Source organism: Colobus angolensis, unplaced genomic scaffold (genome assembly GCF_000951035.1).
Source record: "Colobus angolensis palliatus isolate OR3802 unplaced genomic scaffold, Cang.pa_1.0 Scaffold431, whole genome shotgun sequence".
Lineage (NCBI taxonomy): Eukaryota > Metazoa > Chordata > Mammalia > Primates > Cercopithecidae > Colobus > Colobus angolensis.
Genome location: NW_012117722.1, coordinates 1,578,951 through 1,591,338, shown reverse-complemented (window position 1 = coordinate 1,591,338; position 12,388 = coordinate 1,578,951). Strand labels below are relative to the sequence as shown.

Below are 12,388 nucleotides of genomic sequence, written 5' to 3'. Positions count from 1 at the left end.
GACCATGTCTCACTTAAAAATATGTATATATATATATATATATATATATATCTTTATCCAAATGTCATTGAAAAGTATGTTTATTAAATGAATGGTGGTGGGTATCAAACTGTTAACAATATTTATAGAATCTACTGGATATATTTAAGTTTCATGACAAATGCCAACATTTATAATACACTGGAGAGACTCCATCTCAAAAATGATTTTTAAAATGTACATGTCAATTAAAAAAATATCCCAGAGGTTTAATTTTACAAAATTCTTTTAGAAATTATATGACCAGAAAATGTTGGGGACCCCTGCATGAGACCCCTGGGTCTGGCCACAATTCTTGCCAGAAATTGAAATGGAGGGTGCAGGGTCTGTGAAGGAACAAGGAAAGCAGCCACTGCATTCACAGGCAAGGAGGAGGCAACCACACAGGTAGGTAAAATCCAGCCACACACACACACACACACACACACACCCTCTCTCCTATATTTTCCTCATTCTAGCACTAAATAAGCTTTAAAATGTTTTTATTTATGAAAACTTAAGCAATGTTTGAAAAAAGAGAAACAAGCTTATGGGGCTTCCCAAAAAGCATCAGTCACTTGAAGCCCAGCGAGCGGCTCGGTGTCCCCAGGCAAGGCTGGGAGAAGGATGGACACAGAGAAGGCTGGCATCTGGGATCCTTTCCACCTCCTCCAATAGGTGCTGGACAGAAGAATACTCCTAACCTTCCCACCCCAGGAAATGACCTTAAACTATTGCTTCTAATCATGTGCTTTAAAAAAAATCTATTTAATTCCTTCCAATTAAGCTGCTCTCTCCTTTGTGACATACTACCTCTTTGATTCATTCATTTGTGCCAATGATAATCACTGTATCATATAGTAACTATGCCCTAGGTCCACACTGGGCCTGGGGTTACATGGTAATTAAAAACCACACCTAGGGCCAGGCACGGTGGCTCATACCTGTATCCCAGCACTTTGGGAGATCGAGGTGGGGTGGGTCACTTGAGGTCAGGAGTTTGAGATCAACCTGGCCAACATGTTGAAAGCCCGTCTTTACTAAAAATACAAAAATTAGCCGGGCATGGTGGCTTGCACCTGTAATCCCAGCTATTTAGGAGGCTGGAGCAGGGGAATTGCTTGAACCCAGGAGGCACAGGTTACAGTGAGCCAGGTTGCATCCTGCTCTGAGCTACATGTAAGCCAGCTTCCTAGCTTTCAGTTAGGAGTTAGCATCAAAAGTCAGAACTCACAAGAAAACGCCCTTCACCTCCTCTCCGTCTAAAATGTCCTTTGGATGCTTTTAGTTCTTGCACATCTCACGCCCTCCCAGGACTCTTTGTAGACAAGCCCTATTTAACTCTTGTCCCTCCAATCACTCTAGTAACACCCAATGGTGTAATTAAGGTACCCAATTTATGCAGTTCCACTTGGGTACAGACTAATTTGGGAAAGTCAAGTATCTTTACCTCCTCCTCCCCCCAGGCCTCTAGAAACATAGTCCAGATATCAGGAGCAGAGCATTTAGAGGCATTTAACAAACCAAGACAGTGCAGTTATCTGGTATACCCTCAATTAGGGCAGTCACCCATAGTGGAGAGAACAAGGCGAAAAGAACTAGTATTTATTACTTGCCTATAGTACTTAAAACAATCGCTTGAGGCAGCCAACCCTTGCCAATGTAATGCAAACACTAAGTAGTGAAGCTGGATTTGAACATGGGCTGTTACGTCTATGTGAGCTCCCCACCAGCCTCCAGTCTCTCATGTGTGTGAAGAGGCCAAATACTCAACTGACTCACAACCACCTTGACAAACCTCCCCCTTTTAATGCCTGTTGACGGTAATGCCTTGCTATATAAATAAATACTCATGACATTCTCTTTCCTTCTAGCATAAAAGCTCTGAGAATCAGAGTAGGGACCACATCTATCTTCCAGTTTCTATTTAAAAGGTTCAATATAATCTTAGACACACAACACAGACTTCAGAACTATGATTTGATTGACAATCTCTGTGCAGGACTCCTTTCTGGGATTAAACTGTTTATAATAAATTCCTTCAGCTTTGGAGTGCCTTATAATTCATTCATTCAAAAAATATTTAGTGAGTATTCACTACATGCCAGGCACCGCTCTGGACACTACAGATACAACAGTAAACAAAAGAAAATTCCTACCTTGGTATTCTAGTGCGAGAAACAACTGAAATATGTATTCAGGCATCATACTATTTAATGTGATATCAGGTACTCTAAAGGATCTATAAAAGTCTACATTACCAATTGTTTGGTACAACTAGAAGGACAAATACTTATCTACAGTTTTCCTATCAATTTACTCCCCATCTTATCCAAGGTCTAATTGAAAAAGTTAAAGGCCAAAAGTTTGCCTAATGGACATTCTGAAAATCAGAGGCAAAAAAATAAAAAGGAAAGCATGCTCCTTACACTGCTATGTATACTTTCAAATTCACAAGTTTACATAAAGACACAATAGTATCCAGGAAGAAGATTCTAATGGGTATGATTTAGATGCCACTTCCAAATACAGAGAACCTGAAGAGTTCTTTATAGGACAGTTTCTCTCAAAGATGAGAACCGCACTTGGACATGCAGAAGATGGAAAAGTGGCTGCCTATTTCTCCACCTCAGCTTCTCATCACCCAGCCTTTTGCCATCAAGAACATCCTTCAGGTCTCTGAGTATTCCATGTGTTCCATTTTTTCAGGTTCACAAATATGGCTTCCTCTCTCTGGAGGGCTCTTTCATCCCCGTCTTATCACCTACTATCACTTATCACCCTGTTGTCCTTTACTTCTCAGCTCAGAAGTCACTTCCTCCACAATTACTCCTACAGTCAACAACTCCATTAGGAACCTCTGCTTTACACTCCCAGACACGTGCATTTCTCTCAACAGGCACTGAAGGTACCATGCATATTTAGTCCAGAGAATCAATCTGTAAGGACTGAGATGCTCTCTGTTTCGGCGAGCTGAAATACTCCCTGCCTTAATTAAGCACAGTGCCTTGTACACAGTAGGTGCTCAATTAATATTTGTTAGTAGTAGAGAAGGCCTACTGACTCATTATATTAAAACATCTTCTGAATAGGATGAAGTTTGAGCTCAGGTAGGTAGAAGGAATCTTCCAGAGTAATACACTAGTACTGCTAAGATACAATTCTCTTAGATAACTGAAATCTCAGTTAACGGAGAATGGTCAGCATTTAGCACACTCAGCTTTCACTAGAGATGCAGGTACAATTTAGGAATATCTGCAGTTCAAGCTGAAGGAACAACAGTCTTAGATTCAGCAAGTAACATATATAGTGTTTAAAGTTCTCTTTCCACAGGTGGAGGAGACGGATTTTAAAAAGTAAACAAACGACTGCATTTTTAGTTGTTTTAGGAAAAAGACCCAATCTGACTTCTGGTAGAGAACATGGCTGTCCTCTTCAGCAAAGCCACCTCCTAGTTTTCTTGTTCGTTTTTTTTTAACATGCAAAAAGACTCAACCAATGATTTATTTTGTTTTTATCCAAGGAAATTCCTCATCTCAGAAGAAATCGGACAAGAAAATTAACAAAACTTCTACCAACAAGTGAGCAGTCAAATCAACCTGATAGTGCTGCCTGCAGCAGCCAATATAAGGGGTACATTGGTGAGGAGAACCAAGGCTCCTCCAAGCACAGCTCTGTTCCCAGAAGGAGCTGCCTCAGTCACATTAGCTTCAGCGCAAATTGGCTCAGGCCCCCAGCTCCTCTCCTCTGTTTCAATAATAAACTCCTGAGCCTGCTTCACATAATTCTGTATTTTCTCCCATTCTATCCTGAAAATTATTCTTCCTTTCAGTTTTGCCTGCCCTGACATGATACTCGCCTAGGAGACAGTTGTTCAGTACACAAAGCAAATGAGGAAAAACTTAATTTTAATATCTATAGAAGTTACCAATTCTTATTCACAAGAACACATAGTTTAAAAAATAAAAGACTACAGTTTATATACTAACCTGGCAGTTTTTATCTAGCTTATAAAAATCTAAATATCAAATGGTCTATAAATTAGAGATAGTGAGAGATGAGATAAAATTTTCACAAGACCAAATATTATCGGGGAAAAAAGGTAGGGGCAGGAATTGGGGAAATATTTGGTCAAAGGATACAAATTTTCAGGAAGGAAGAATAAATTTAGAAGATCAACTGCACCACAAATTGGTGACTACAGTTATTAACAATGTATTGTACACCTGCAAATTGCTGAGTAGATTTTAAATATTTTCACCACACACACAAAAATGATAAATTTGTAAGGTAATGAATATATTAATTAGCTTTAGTAATTCCACAATGTATACCTATATCAAAACATTATAGTCTACACAACAAATGTATTAACATATAAATTTTTCAATTTAAAACATTAACAACAAAAAGGAAAAAAGTAACCAAAGGTCAAAAGAGAAAGCTAAAAGTTGACATAACCAAGAAGACAGACCTGAATTCAAGGATGGCAGAAGACAGTAATATCACAAGGCTCCTGCTAATCAGGTGCTTCACTTTATTATAATAATGACATATTTTCATGTGACTGTGTGTGTTAAATGACATGAGTTTCAGGACAGTCAACAATGCAGGTGCCAGAACCAGGGCACTTGGGTTCAAAATCATGTCTCTGCCACGTAACAGCTACATGACATTTTCAAGTTACTTCCTAATGCTTCTGTTAAAAGTGGGGATACTGGTTATATAGCTCAGAGGTAAACGACTATATTACAGTCAGGTTGCATTTGTTTAAGTCCTTTGTACTCACCAAGGGACTGGGTCCATAGCTAAATATTAGCATTAGTATTAAAAAAACAAACAGAGACAGTACTATTACCTACCTCAGGGTGTTATGAGGATTAAATAATACATGTAAAACCCTAAGGCTACTTCCTTGCCTATAGTAAATGCTCAATTTATGTCAACTATATTTTGCTTATATCCATGATATAGGGTATTAACATTTATTTAAAATTGTGTGCAAAAATTACCAGGCATGAACAACAAATTATCTTAGTTTTATTTCTGTGCTTTGGAGACCTATTCTAAACCTACCTACATACTTATCTATGTACTGGTATAACACTTTTATTTGTATTTTGGTGCGAGAATTTGAGCTCCATGCAAAACTTAAATTTCATGCTTCACAAGCACTGTGAATCAAATATATACGTATTAACTTACACAGGCTGAATATTCCAGAGTCCAAAACATTTAAACAGACATATCTGTGCAATATTGAATTCTGTGCAAAAAAACAATGACAACAAAAAACCTACCATTACTTGAATATCACCTGAAACAGTTAATAAATGAGACCATTGACTTTGGTTTTTCTATTTTGCTTTTGCAGCATGCCTTAAAAGCAATTACTATTCCATTACTGTTCACACGAGAGAAAGTTTACCAGCTTGTAATTTAGAGGCAAGCGGAGTAGAGAGCAAAAAGGGAGCCACCCACTATGGTTTCTAAGAAGCAACAACAGCCTAAGTGTTTAAAAGACACAACATCCATTGCACCAAGCAATAATCCAAACATGTTTTCATGTCTACTCACGAGACAGAATCATCAGTGAAAAGTAGGTTGAGAGAGGAAGAATGATGGAAAAAGACAATAGGAAGAGGCAGAAAGGAGAACATCTTTAGGCCCAAATTGTTATTTCTGGCCCATTAAAATATCAACATCCAAATGAAAACTGCTGGTCTGCAAAGAAAACTCTTATAAAAAATGAACCACAATTCAAATACTGTACACCCAGGGAGAGTAAAGAAAACCTAACATTTATAGCCTAAGAAAACTGGCTGTAGTTTCATATACACATTTCTATAAAATTCTTACATTTTATCAGACCTATGGCATGACTCTTAATAGCTTTCAGAGGGAGAGAAATAAAATACAAGGGGCATATTTCAGGTAAAATGGTCTTTTAATGTTCCACCCAAGAAAATCTTCTAGGTTCCTTCACTTTAAAAAGAATTACCCTACATAAAGTAAATATACCAAGGATAAAAGGTAAATCTCATGTTTCCTTTCAGGAAACATATATAGAAGTACTATTCAGGGGGAAAAGGGCCAAACATTGTAAACTCATATATCCTTCAGATTATGACTCCAATAAGCAGCAGGTAAAGAGGGAAAGCACACAAATGCTTCTGAAAAAGAGCAAGACAGAATTAAACCTCAAAACTCCTTTACCTGTCTAGTACACAAATAGCTTAATAGCAGCCAACAAGATTCAAACAAGGGGCTTCTTTAGTTCATTGCTTTCCAGAAACATCTTCTAGATGTAATCTCAGTCACTGACTCCTTTGACAACCCCTTAAGTGTCTGAGAGCCAGCCTGTCTTCCAGTCTTATTTCATTAAATTCAAAATTTCTGAAGTTTTTTTTTCTCTTGCTTGGAAAGCGTTACTTTTTTTTTTTTTTTTTTTTAAGGTTTCAATTCAATTGATTTCCAGAGGTGAAACCAACTTCACCTGAAAAGCATCTATTTTAAATTTAAGAAAGCTTTGAAGGTTTTCTGGTGAAAAACAGAAACCTGATCAATAGTGTTATTGAAAACATGACTAAAAATAAAGTCACATTTATCTGTAGTTGTGGCTTTTATTAAAGCAGCTTAAATCCTTTGCAAATAAGCTTTTCCAGAAAGGTAGATCGATAGGATGCACAGGGAGGCAGGATTACCTGTGATCCACGATGCAAAACCCCATCAATGCCACAGGAAGAAAAGGAGTAGCTGTTGAGATATTTGAAACCTGAAAAACCCTACCACCTCCTTCTCCAATGAACAGCCCCATTTTTGTGGCTAAGATTCACACTAAAACTTCATTTGCAAATGGATTTGGCTGTTAACATAAGAGTGTTCAATGCAAATATTTCTTTCCTGGCGGTGCAGCTCAGTTGAAAGGAAAGGCTGAAAATTAGTTAGCTGTATGAGATAACAAAGCACCATTCCAGTTACCAGGGAGAAATAATTGAACACAGATTGCCTGTTGCGTCTTTAATTTAATTTGGAGACCTTTCATCCTTTGCTTTCCTTCATTTGCAGCCAATACTTAGGGAGCTAATTTGTACCTGGTTCATTTTCCTCCTTTTATCTTATCCACTTTAACATCAACCATGGAAATTAGAAGCACCATGAATAAAAGATGAAACCTGACTTGGGGTATTCTTTCCTTAAGTACCGTGAATTACTTAAAAACTAATTGGTGTGCATGCACCATATAAAGGGCTGAGATATATGCCTCAGCACTATAGCATTCCTAATCAGCATCTCTGCTTTCCCCCAAGGAGCTGCAGATTTTCAATGTTTTATCTGGTCCTACCTTTTCTCCAGAGAACAATGTCTAAACTGTAATTTACACGGAATCATTAATCTGAGAATGGGTGTATGGTAGGCTGTCTCATTAATAAACCTAAGGGTTTCCAAATTCTGGAAAATGCACAAGATTAAGAATTCATAAACTCCACTAGCCTAATGAGTTCATTAATGCTTGCCATGCACGCAAAAGGTTATAATAAAGAAAACTGGCTGGGCGCAGTGGCTCACGCCTGTAATCCCAGCACTTTGGAAGGCCGAGGTGGGCGGATCATGAGGTCAGGAGATGGAGACCATCCTGGCTAACACGTGAAACCCCGTATCTACTAAAAATACAATTAGCCGGGCGTGGTGGCGGGCGCCTGTAGTCCCAGCTACTAGGGAGGCTGAGGCAGGAGAATGGTGTGAACCTGGGAGGCAGAGCTTGCAGTGAGCTGAGATTGTGCCACTGCACTCCAGCCTGGGCGACAGAGTGAGACTCCATCTCAAAAAAAAAAAAAAGAAAGAAAGAAAACTGAATGTATTAGCATACACACATGTAAACAAAGCCCTAATCTGTCCAAAAACATTGCTGGTGGGGGAATGGTAGAGAAAGGTACTAGTCATAAAATTACTGTCTAGGAGTGACCTCTAGGAGCTAGAAAACTTAAATTCTAAGTATGTCATGCCTATTATGCTTAAAATGACAACAAAAACAACAAATCTGTTGTATATTTTGTATATGTGGCACCTCAACATTAAAAATGTTGCATATGCTCTTATTTTGATTATTGCATTACTTCCAATTGTACAAAAGTTTAGTGTCTTGAAAGTTTTGCATGTTTTCCTTTATAATGTCCTCTCTGACAATACTATTTTTTCTCCTTACCCTCACCTCATTTTATATTTTCCCCCATATGGACTAATGAAAAACCTACTGGAATTTTCTCCTGATGCTTAATATCCCCCACCAACAAGCCCTCCTTTCAGCTTGGGAAGCATCAAAGGAAGGCTGTGTCCTGAATCATTTCACTGCCTGCATGTGCCAACTCTTCTAACACCTCACACCAAGAGGCTAGAAGCTCAGAATAAACTGAATCATTCCTCCTTTACAATCTAGCCTCCTACAATATTCATTAACAGTAACGTGCACTATTTTATTTCAATAAGACCACATATTTTCACAGACGAGGCAACTTCCAAGTTGTAGAAGAAAAAAAAAAACCTTGCAGTTTAAAAATTATGGTGCATTGAAATGTACAGTCTTCGCTTCAGATGCAAGCCACCTTTTTTTTTTGGAGGGGGGAGCGCTGAAGCAGGATTAAAAGACCAATTGAAAACGTCAGATGGTATCACTAATCTTGGGTTGAGTAAGGACCATACTATACAATGCCAAGCTTACTTATTCATCTGGAGAAACTCGGAAAGAAAGTCCTCTACAGTGAAAGGATGGAAAAGAAAAGATGAAAAACAATTACTGTGCCTTTTACTCATGAAAGAGAGGATGAATAGAAATGAAGGCGGCAATTACCTTTAAGAATTTTTTTAAAGCCACAAAAAAAAATTAAACTGGAAGAGTATAGAATAGCTCTGCCCTGAGGTTAAGAAAGCAAACCAGAGATGAGGATGAAAGTGTGGGGAGCAGTTAGGGTATCTGATGACCAGACACACAGATTATTTTAGGAGTTCAGTGTCCAACTCACACATAGTATTTTCCCAATGTCCAGTTTACTTGGGAGAAGAGGAACTGGGGCGGGGGGAGTCTCTCCGAAGCAGGACGTCAAGAAATTTCAGGTGGAGGAAGGCAACAGTCTCACAGGGCGTCAAATCAATCAAGATTTTCTTTGGCTGTAATTGCGTAGAGAGAAGAAAACTGACAAAACCCATGCCACTCAGTCTCATTTGCAGGCTGCACACACACACACACACACCGCAAGATACCAGCCTCAAGGAAGAACACCTGTTCTAACCCTGTGCCTGCTGGGGTTGCGTGTGCGCCCGCAGGGAACTCAGGGGCCATTTCAACAGCAGGGAGCCCGGCTGCACTCAGGAGCTCACAGAGAGCACCAGGACGAGGCAAAAGGCCCCGCCAAATGTGTCCTGGCTAACTCGCCAAAAAGAGGCCTTAGAGAAAGGTCGTGAAAAGGGAGCAGGCAGCCCAGATGATTACCTTGGGCTGCAAAAAAGACATAACCACAGGGCAGAACAGTTTATTTTCCAGAAAGGATTTTCTTGCAAACAAAACAAAACAAAAAAACACAAATGTAATCTGGAGGGTCAGAAAAGACTTCTGTGAGGTGTGGGAAAGAGAGGAAGGACTGCCACAGAAGTCAGTATTTCTTCTAACAACCATTTCTGTGCCAGTGGGCTGCAATAGTGAAATTTCTCTCTAGGCTATCTCCACCTTTCTCCCTACATGGTCCTAGACTGAGAATCACACCTGTAGGCACTGAAAGGCCTCGAGTAACACCACGCCTTACCCGCTCCCCACCGCCCCGCCGCCACCCCCTACGGTGCAGGTCCCTCCCTGATCTCCTCTCGCAGCCAGCGACTGCAGGTCTAGGCTCCATCCTCAGGTCGGCAGGAGCCCGGCCCCTGGAAATCATGCCCGCGCCTCACACCTGTGCTATTCTCTTGACACCCCACCCCCCAACCCTCCAATCTCCACATAGAAAAGCCAGAGAAGACTCCCGCCCCTTGAGCCACAGTGATCCTCTCTCACACACGCCTTCCACACCCACGGCCAGCGTAGGCTGCGGAGTGCCAGCAAAGAGCGGCTCCACTCGGTGCCCCGAATGCGCGTATGGGGAACTGAGAACTCAAAAGTGCACCCGGAGTGCAAGGGGCGTGTGGCTGCAGCCTGGCCGGCCCGGGCGTCCCCCACCCGCGCCCTCGCCCACCCAGTGGGGCGGGCTGGCCTCTACCTCCTGGAAGAGCTCCAGACTATAGGTGTTGTCGTCGTCGGCGAAGAAGAGCACGCCAGGCTGCGCGCGCTGGTGCTGGTGCCTCTGGCGCAGCCAGGCGAGGCCCGCGTTGCGCTGCTCAGTGGCGCGCGGCAGCCCGGGCCGCTTATAGCGCCGCGGCGTGGGCACGTGCAGGTGCGTGCTGGGCAGCCCGGCCCGCGCCAGGAAGCGGCTCACCAGCTCGCTGCGCGCCGCCGCGTCCTCCACCAGGATCCAGTGCAGCTGCGCCACCTGGCGGAACGTGTTGGCCAGGCGGGTCAGCTCCGCTTTCTGCACCGGGCGGCTGTAGGTGGGCGTGATGGCATAGATGGTGGGCAGCTGCGGCTCCGGCTGAGGCTGCGGCCGAGACTGGTTGCGCTTTTGGGTCCCGTGAGCCGGGCCGCCCCTGCGGAGCGGGAGTCGGGCACCCCCGCGGCCCACCGCGTAGGGAGAGAAGTAGGGGCGCGGGGTGAGGGGAGGCGCCGGCTTGCGAGTGTCCACGTCGAGCATGATGATGACAATTAGGATCCAGGGCAGGAGGATGAAGAAGCGGGTGAACAGCACGGACTTCATGATGCACACTCCCGGGCCTCTCGGACACCCCAGAGAGGGGCGAGCCGAGGGAACCCGGTGCGCAGCTTGGACGGCGGCGGAGCCAGCACTTAGGTAGTGGTGACGGGTGCGCTGTCCATGGGACCGAGGGCGCTGCAGAGACCTGAAGCCGCGGGGCTCACTACCTGGGCGTGGAGGAGCGGCAGGTTCGGGCAAGCTAGAGCGATAAGGGGTGCAGGGGAGCGGGCAGGGGCTGCCCCCGACTCCGGGTGAGCTGGCGGGAAACGGGACTCGGTCCAGCCGCGCGCCGCCGGTCCCAGAGTTGTGCCGAGTGCGGGGAAAGCGCTGATCCCCACCGCGCTCTTTCCGAAGAGTGGGAGCCGAGAAGCGGCACCCGGCGCACCTCCGCAGCTCCAGTCCCGCGGTGCTGCGGGAACAGGGGCTCCAGCGGCGGGCCCCCAGGATGCTCTCTGGGACGCCTTCGAGGGCGGGCGGCGGCGCTGGGGGCTTTCCTTCCTCACATTCCCGCCGGGGTGGCGAGGAGCGGGAGGGGACGATGGGGGTTGTGGCCCCGGCTGTGTTCGCGCGCCGCAGCGGAAGCCTGCGCTCAGTCCCTCGCTCTTGTCTTCTCAGAACCTCTCCGGATCCAGCAGCAAGATCCCAAAGCAAGGAAAGAAAGAAAAAGCGAGGGGGCGGGGGCGCTGCAGACTCCAGCGTCCTCCCAAGTCTTCCTGTGGGAAGACAGCAGCGCTGCTACTGGCGGAGAGGGGCTGCGAGAGGGAGGCGGGGAGGGGCCCCCCCGGCTCTCAGCCGGGTCTGGCGCTAACGGCCCCGCGAGCAAGCTCTGGAGGCAGCCGCTGCACCGCGGGTGGAGGAGCGGGAGGAGAGTCCCCGTGGGGCTGCACGACCTCCGGGAGAGGGTGATGCTCGTTCACCTCTCTTTAGCTTTGTGAAATAGCGCAACGTCTTTGGAGATGAGCCGGGAAAATCCATTCACTTGCGGAAACTTGCCGGGCTATGCGCTTTGGTGCTGATTCCTAGGGTTCCTAGTGGAAGGAGGGGAGAAAGGAAAGGGATCCCTCCTCCTGCTCCCAGCTGCCGCGTTGATGTGCTGGCGTGTATCGAAGAGCGGCAACAAAAAGCTCTTTCACTGCAAGGCAGACATCAGTAGGCGCCCACGGAGATGCAGGGGTGCAGCACATAGGTGTTTGGCATGTGAGATAGTCCATAAGAAAGAATCAATTCGGAGGGCTGCTGCCTGACTGCAGTTTGATCCTGGGGGGTTGGGGGGCGGTTCCTAAAACTCCAGCTGAGCATGTTTAACTATTTTTCTTCGGTAATTTGGAGTCAGGGTCCCTCCCAGTTCTTCGCTGTCACCGGAATTATTCCGTTCAAGCCTCCCAAGGCCCCTGTCAAGAAGGCCTAGGAAGTAGAATCACCTTCATTTTCAGGATGAGGAAGCTGAGGTTTAGGGTTTAAAATAATTTCTCTGAGGTCCGTGGCAAGTGGCATAGTGGAAATACACGTCTCCTGCGTGTATCTATAGCTGGTGGCGTCCT

At 44.5% G+C, this 12,388-nt stretch overlaps 1 protein-coding gene across 2 annotated transcripts in view; it reads right to left on the bottom strand.

The window, feature by feature from the left end:
• Positions 1-11,605, bottom strand: part of B3GAT2 (beta-1,3-glucuronyltransferase 2) — a 70,046-nt gene extending 58,441 nt beyond the window's left edge. Inside the window, exon 1 of one of the 2 annotated variants that reach the window (XM_011957037.1) lies at positions 10,260-11,605. In XM_011957037.1, the coding sequence (XP_011812427.1) occupies positions 10,260-10,850 (591 nt within the window). In that variant the 5' untranslated portion in view covers positions 10,851-11,605. The remainder of the gene's footprint in view (positions 1-10,259) is intronic. The other variant, XM_011957036.1, reaches the window with a different exon arrangement.
• Between the last annotated feature and the right edge of the window lie 783 nt (positions 11,606-12,388).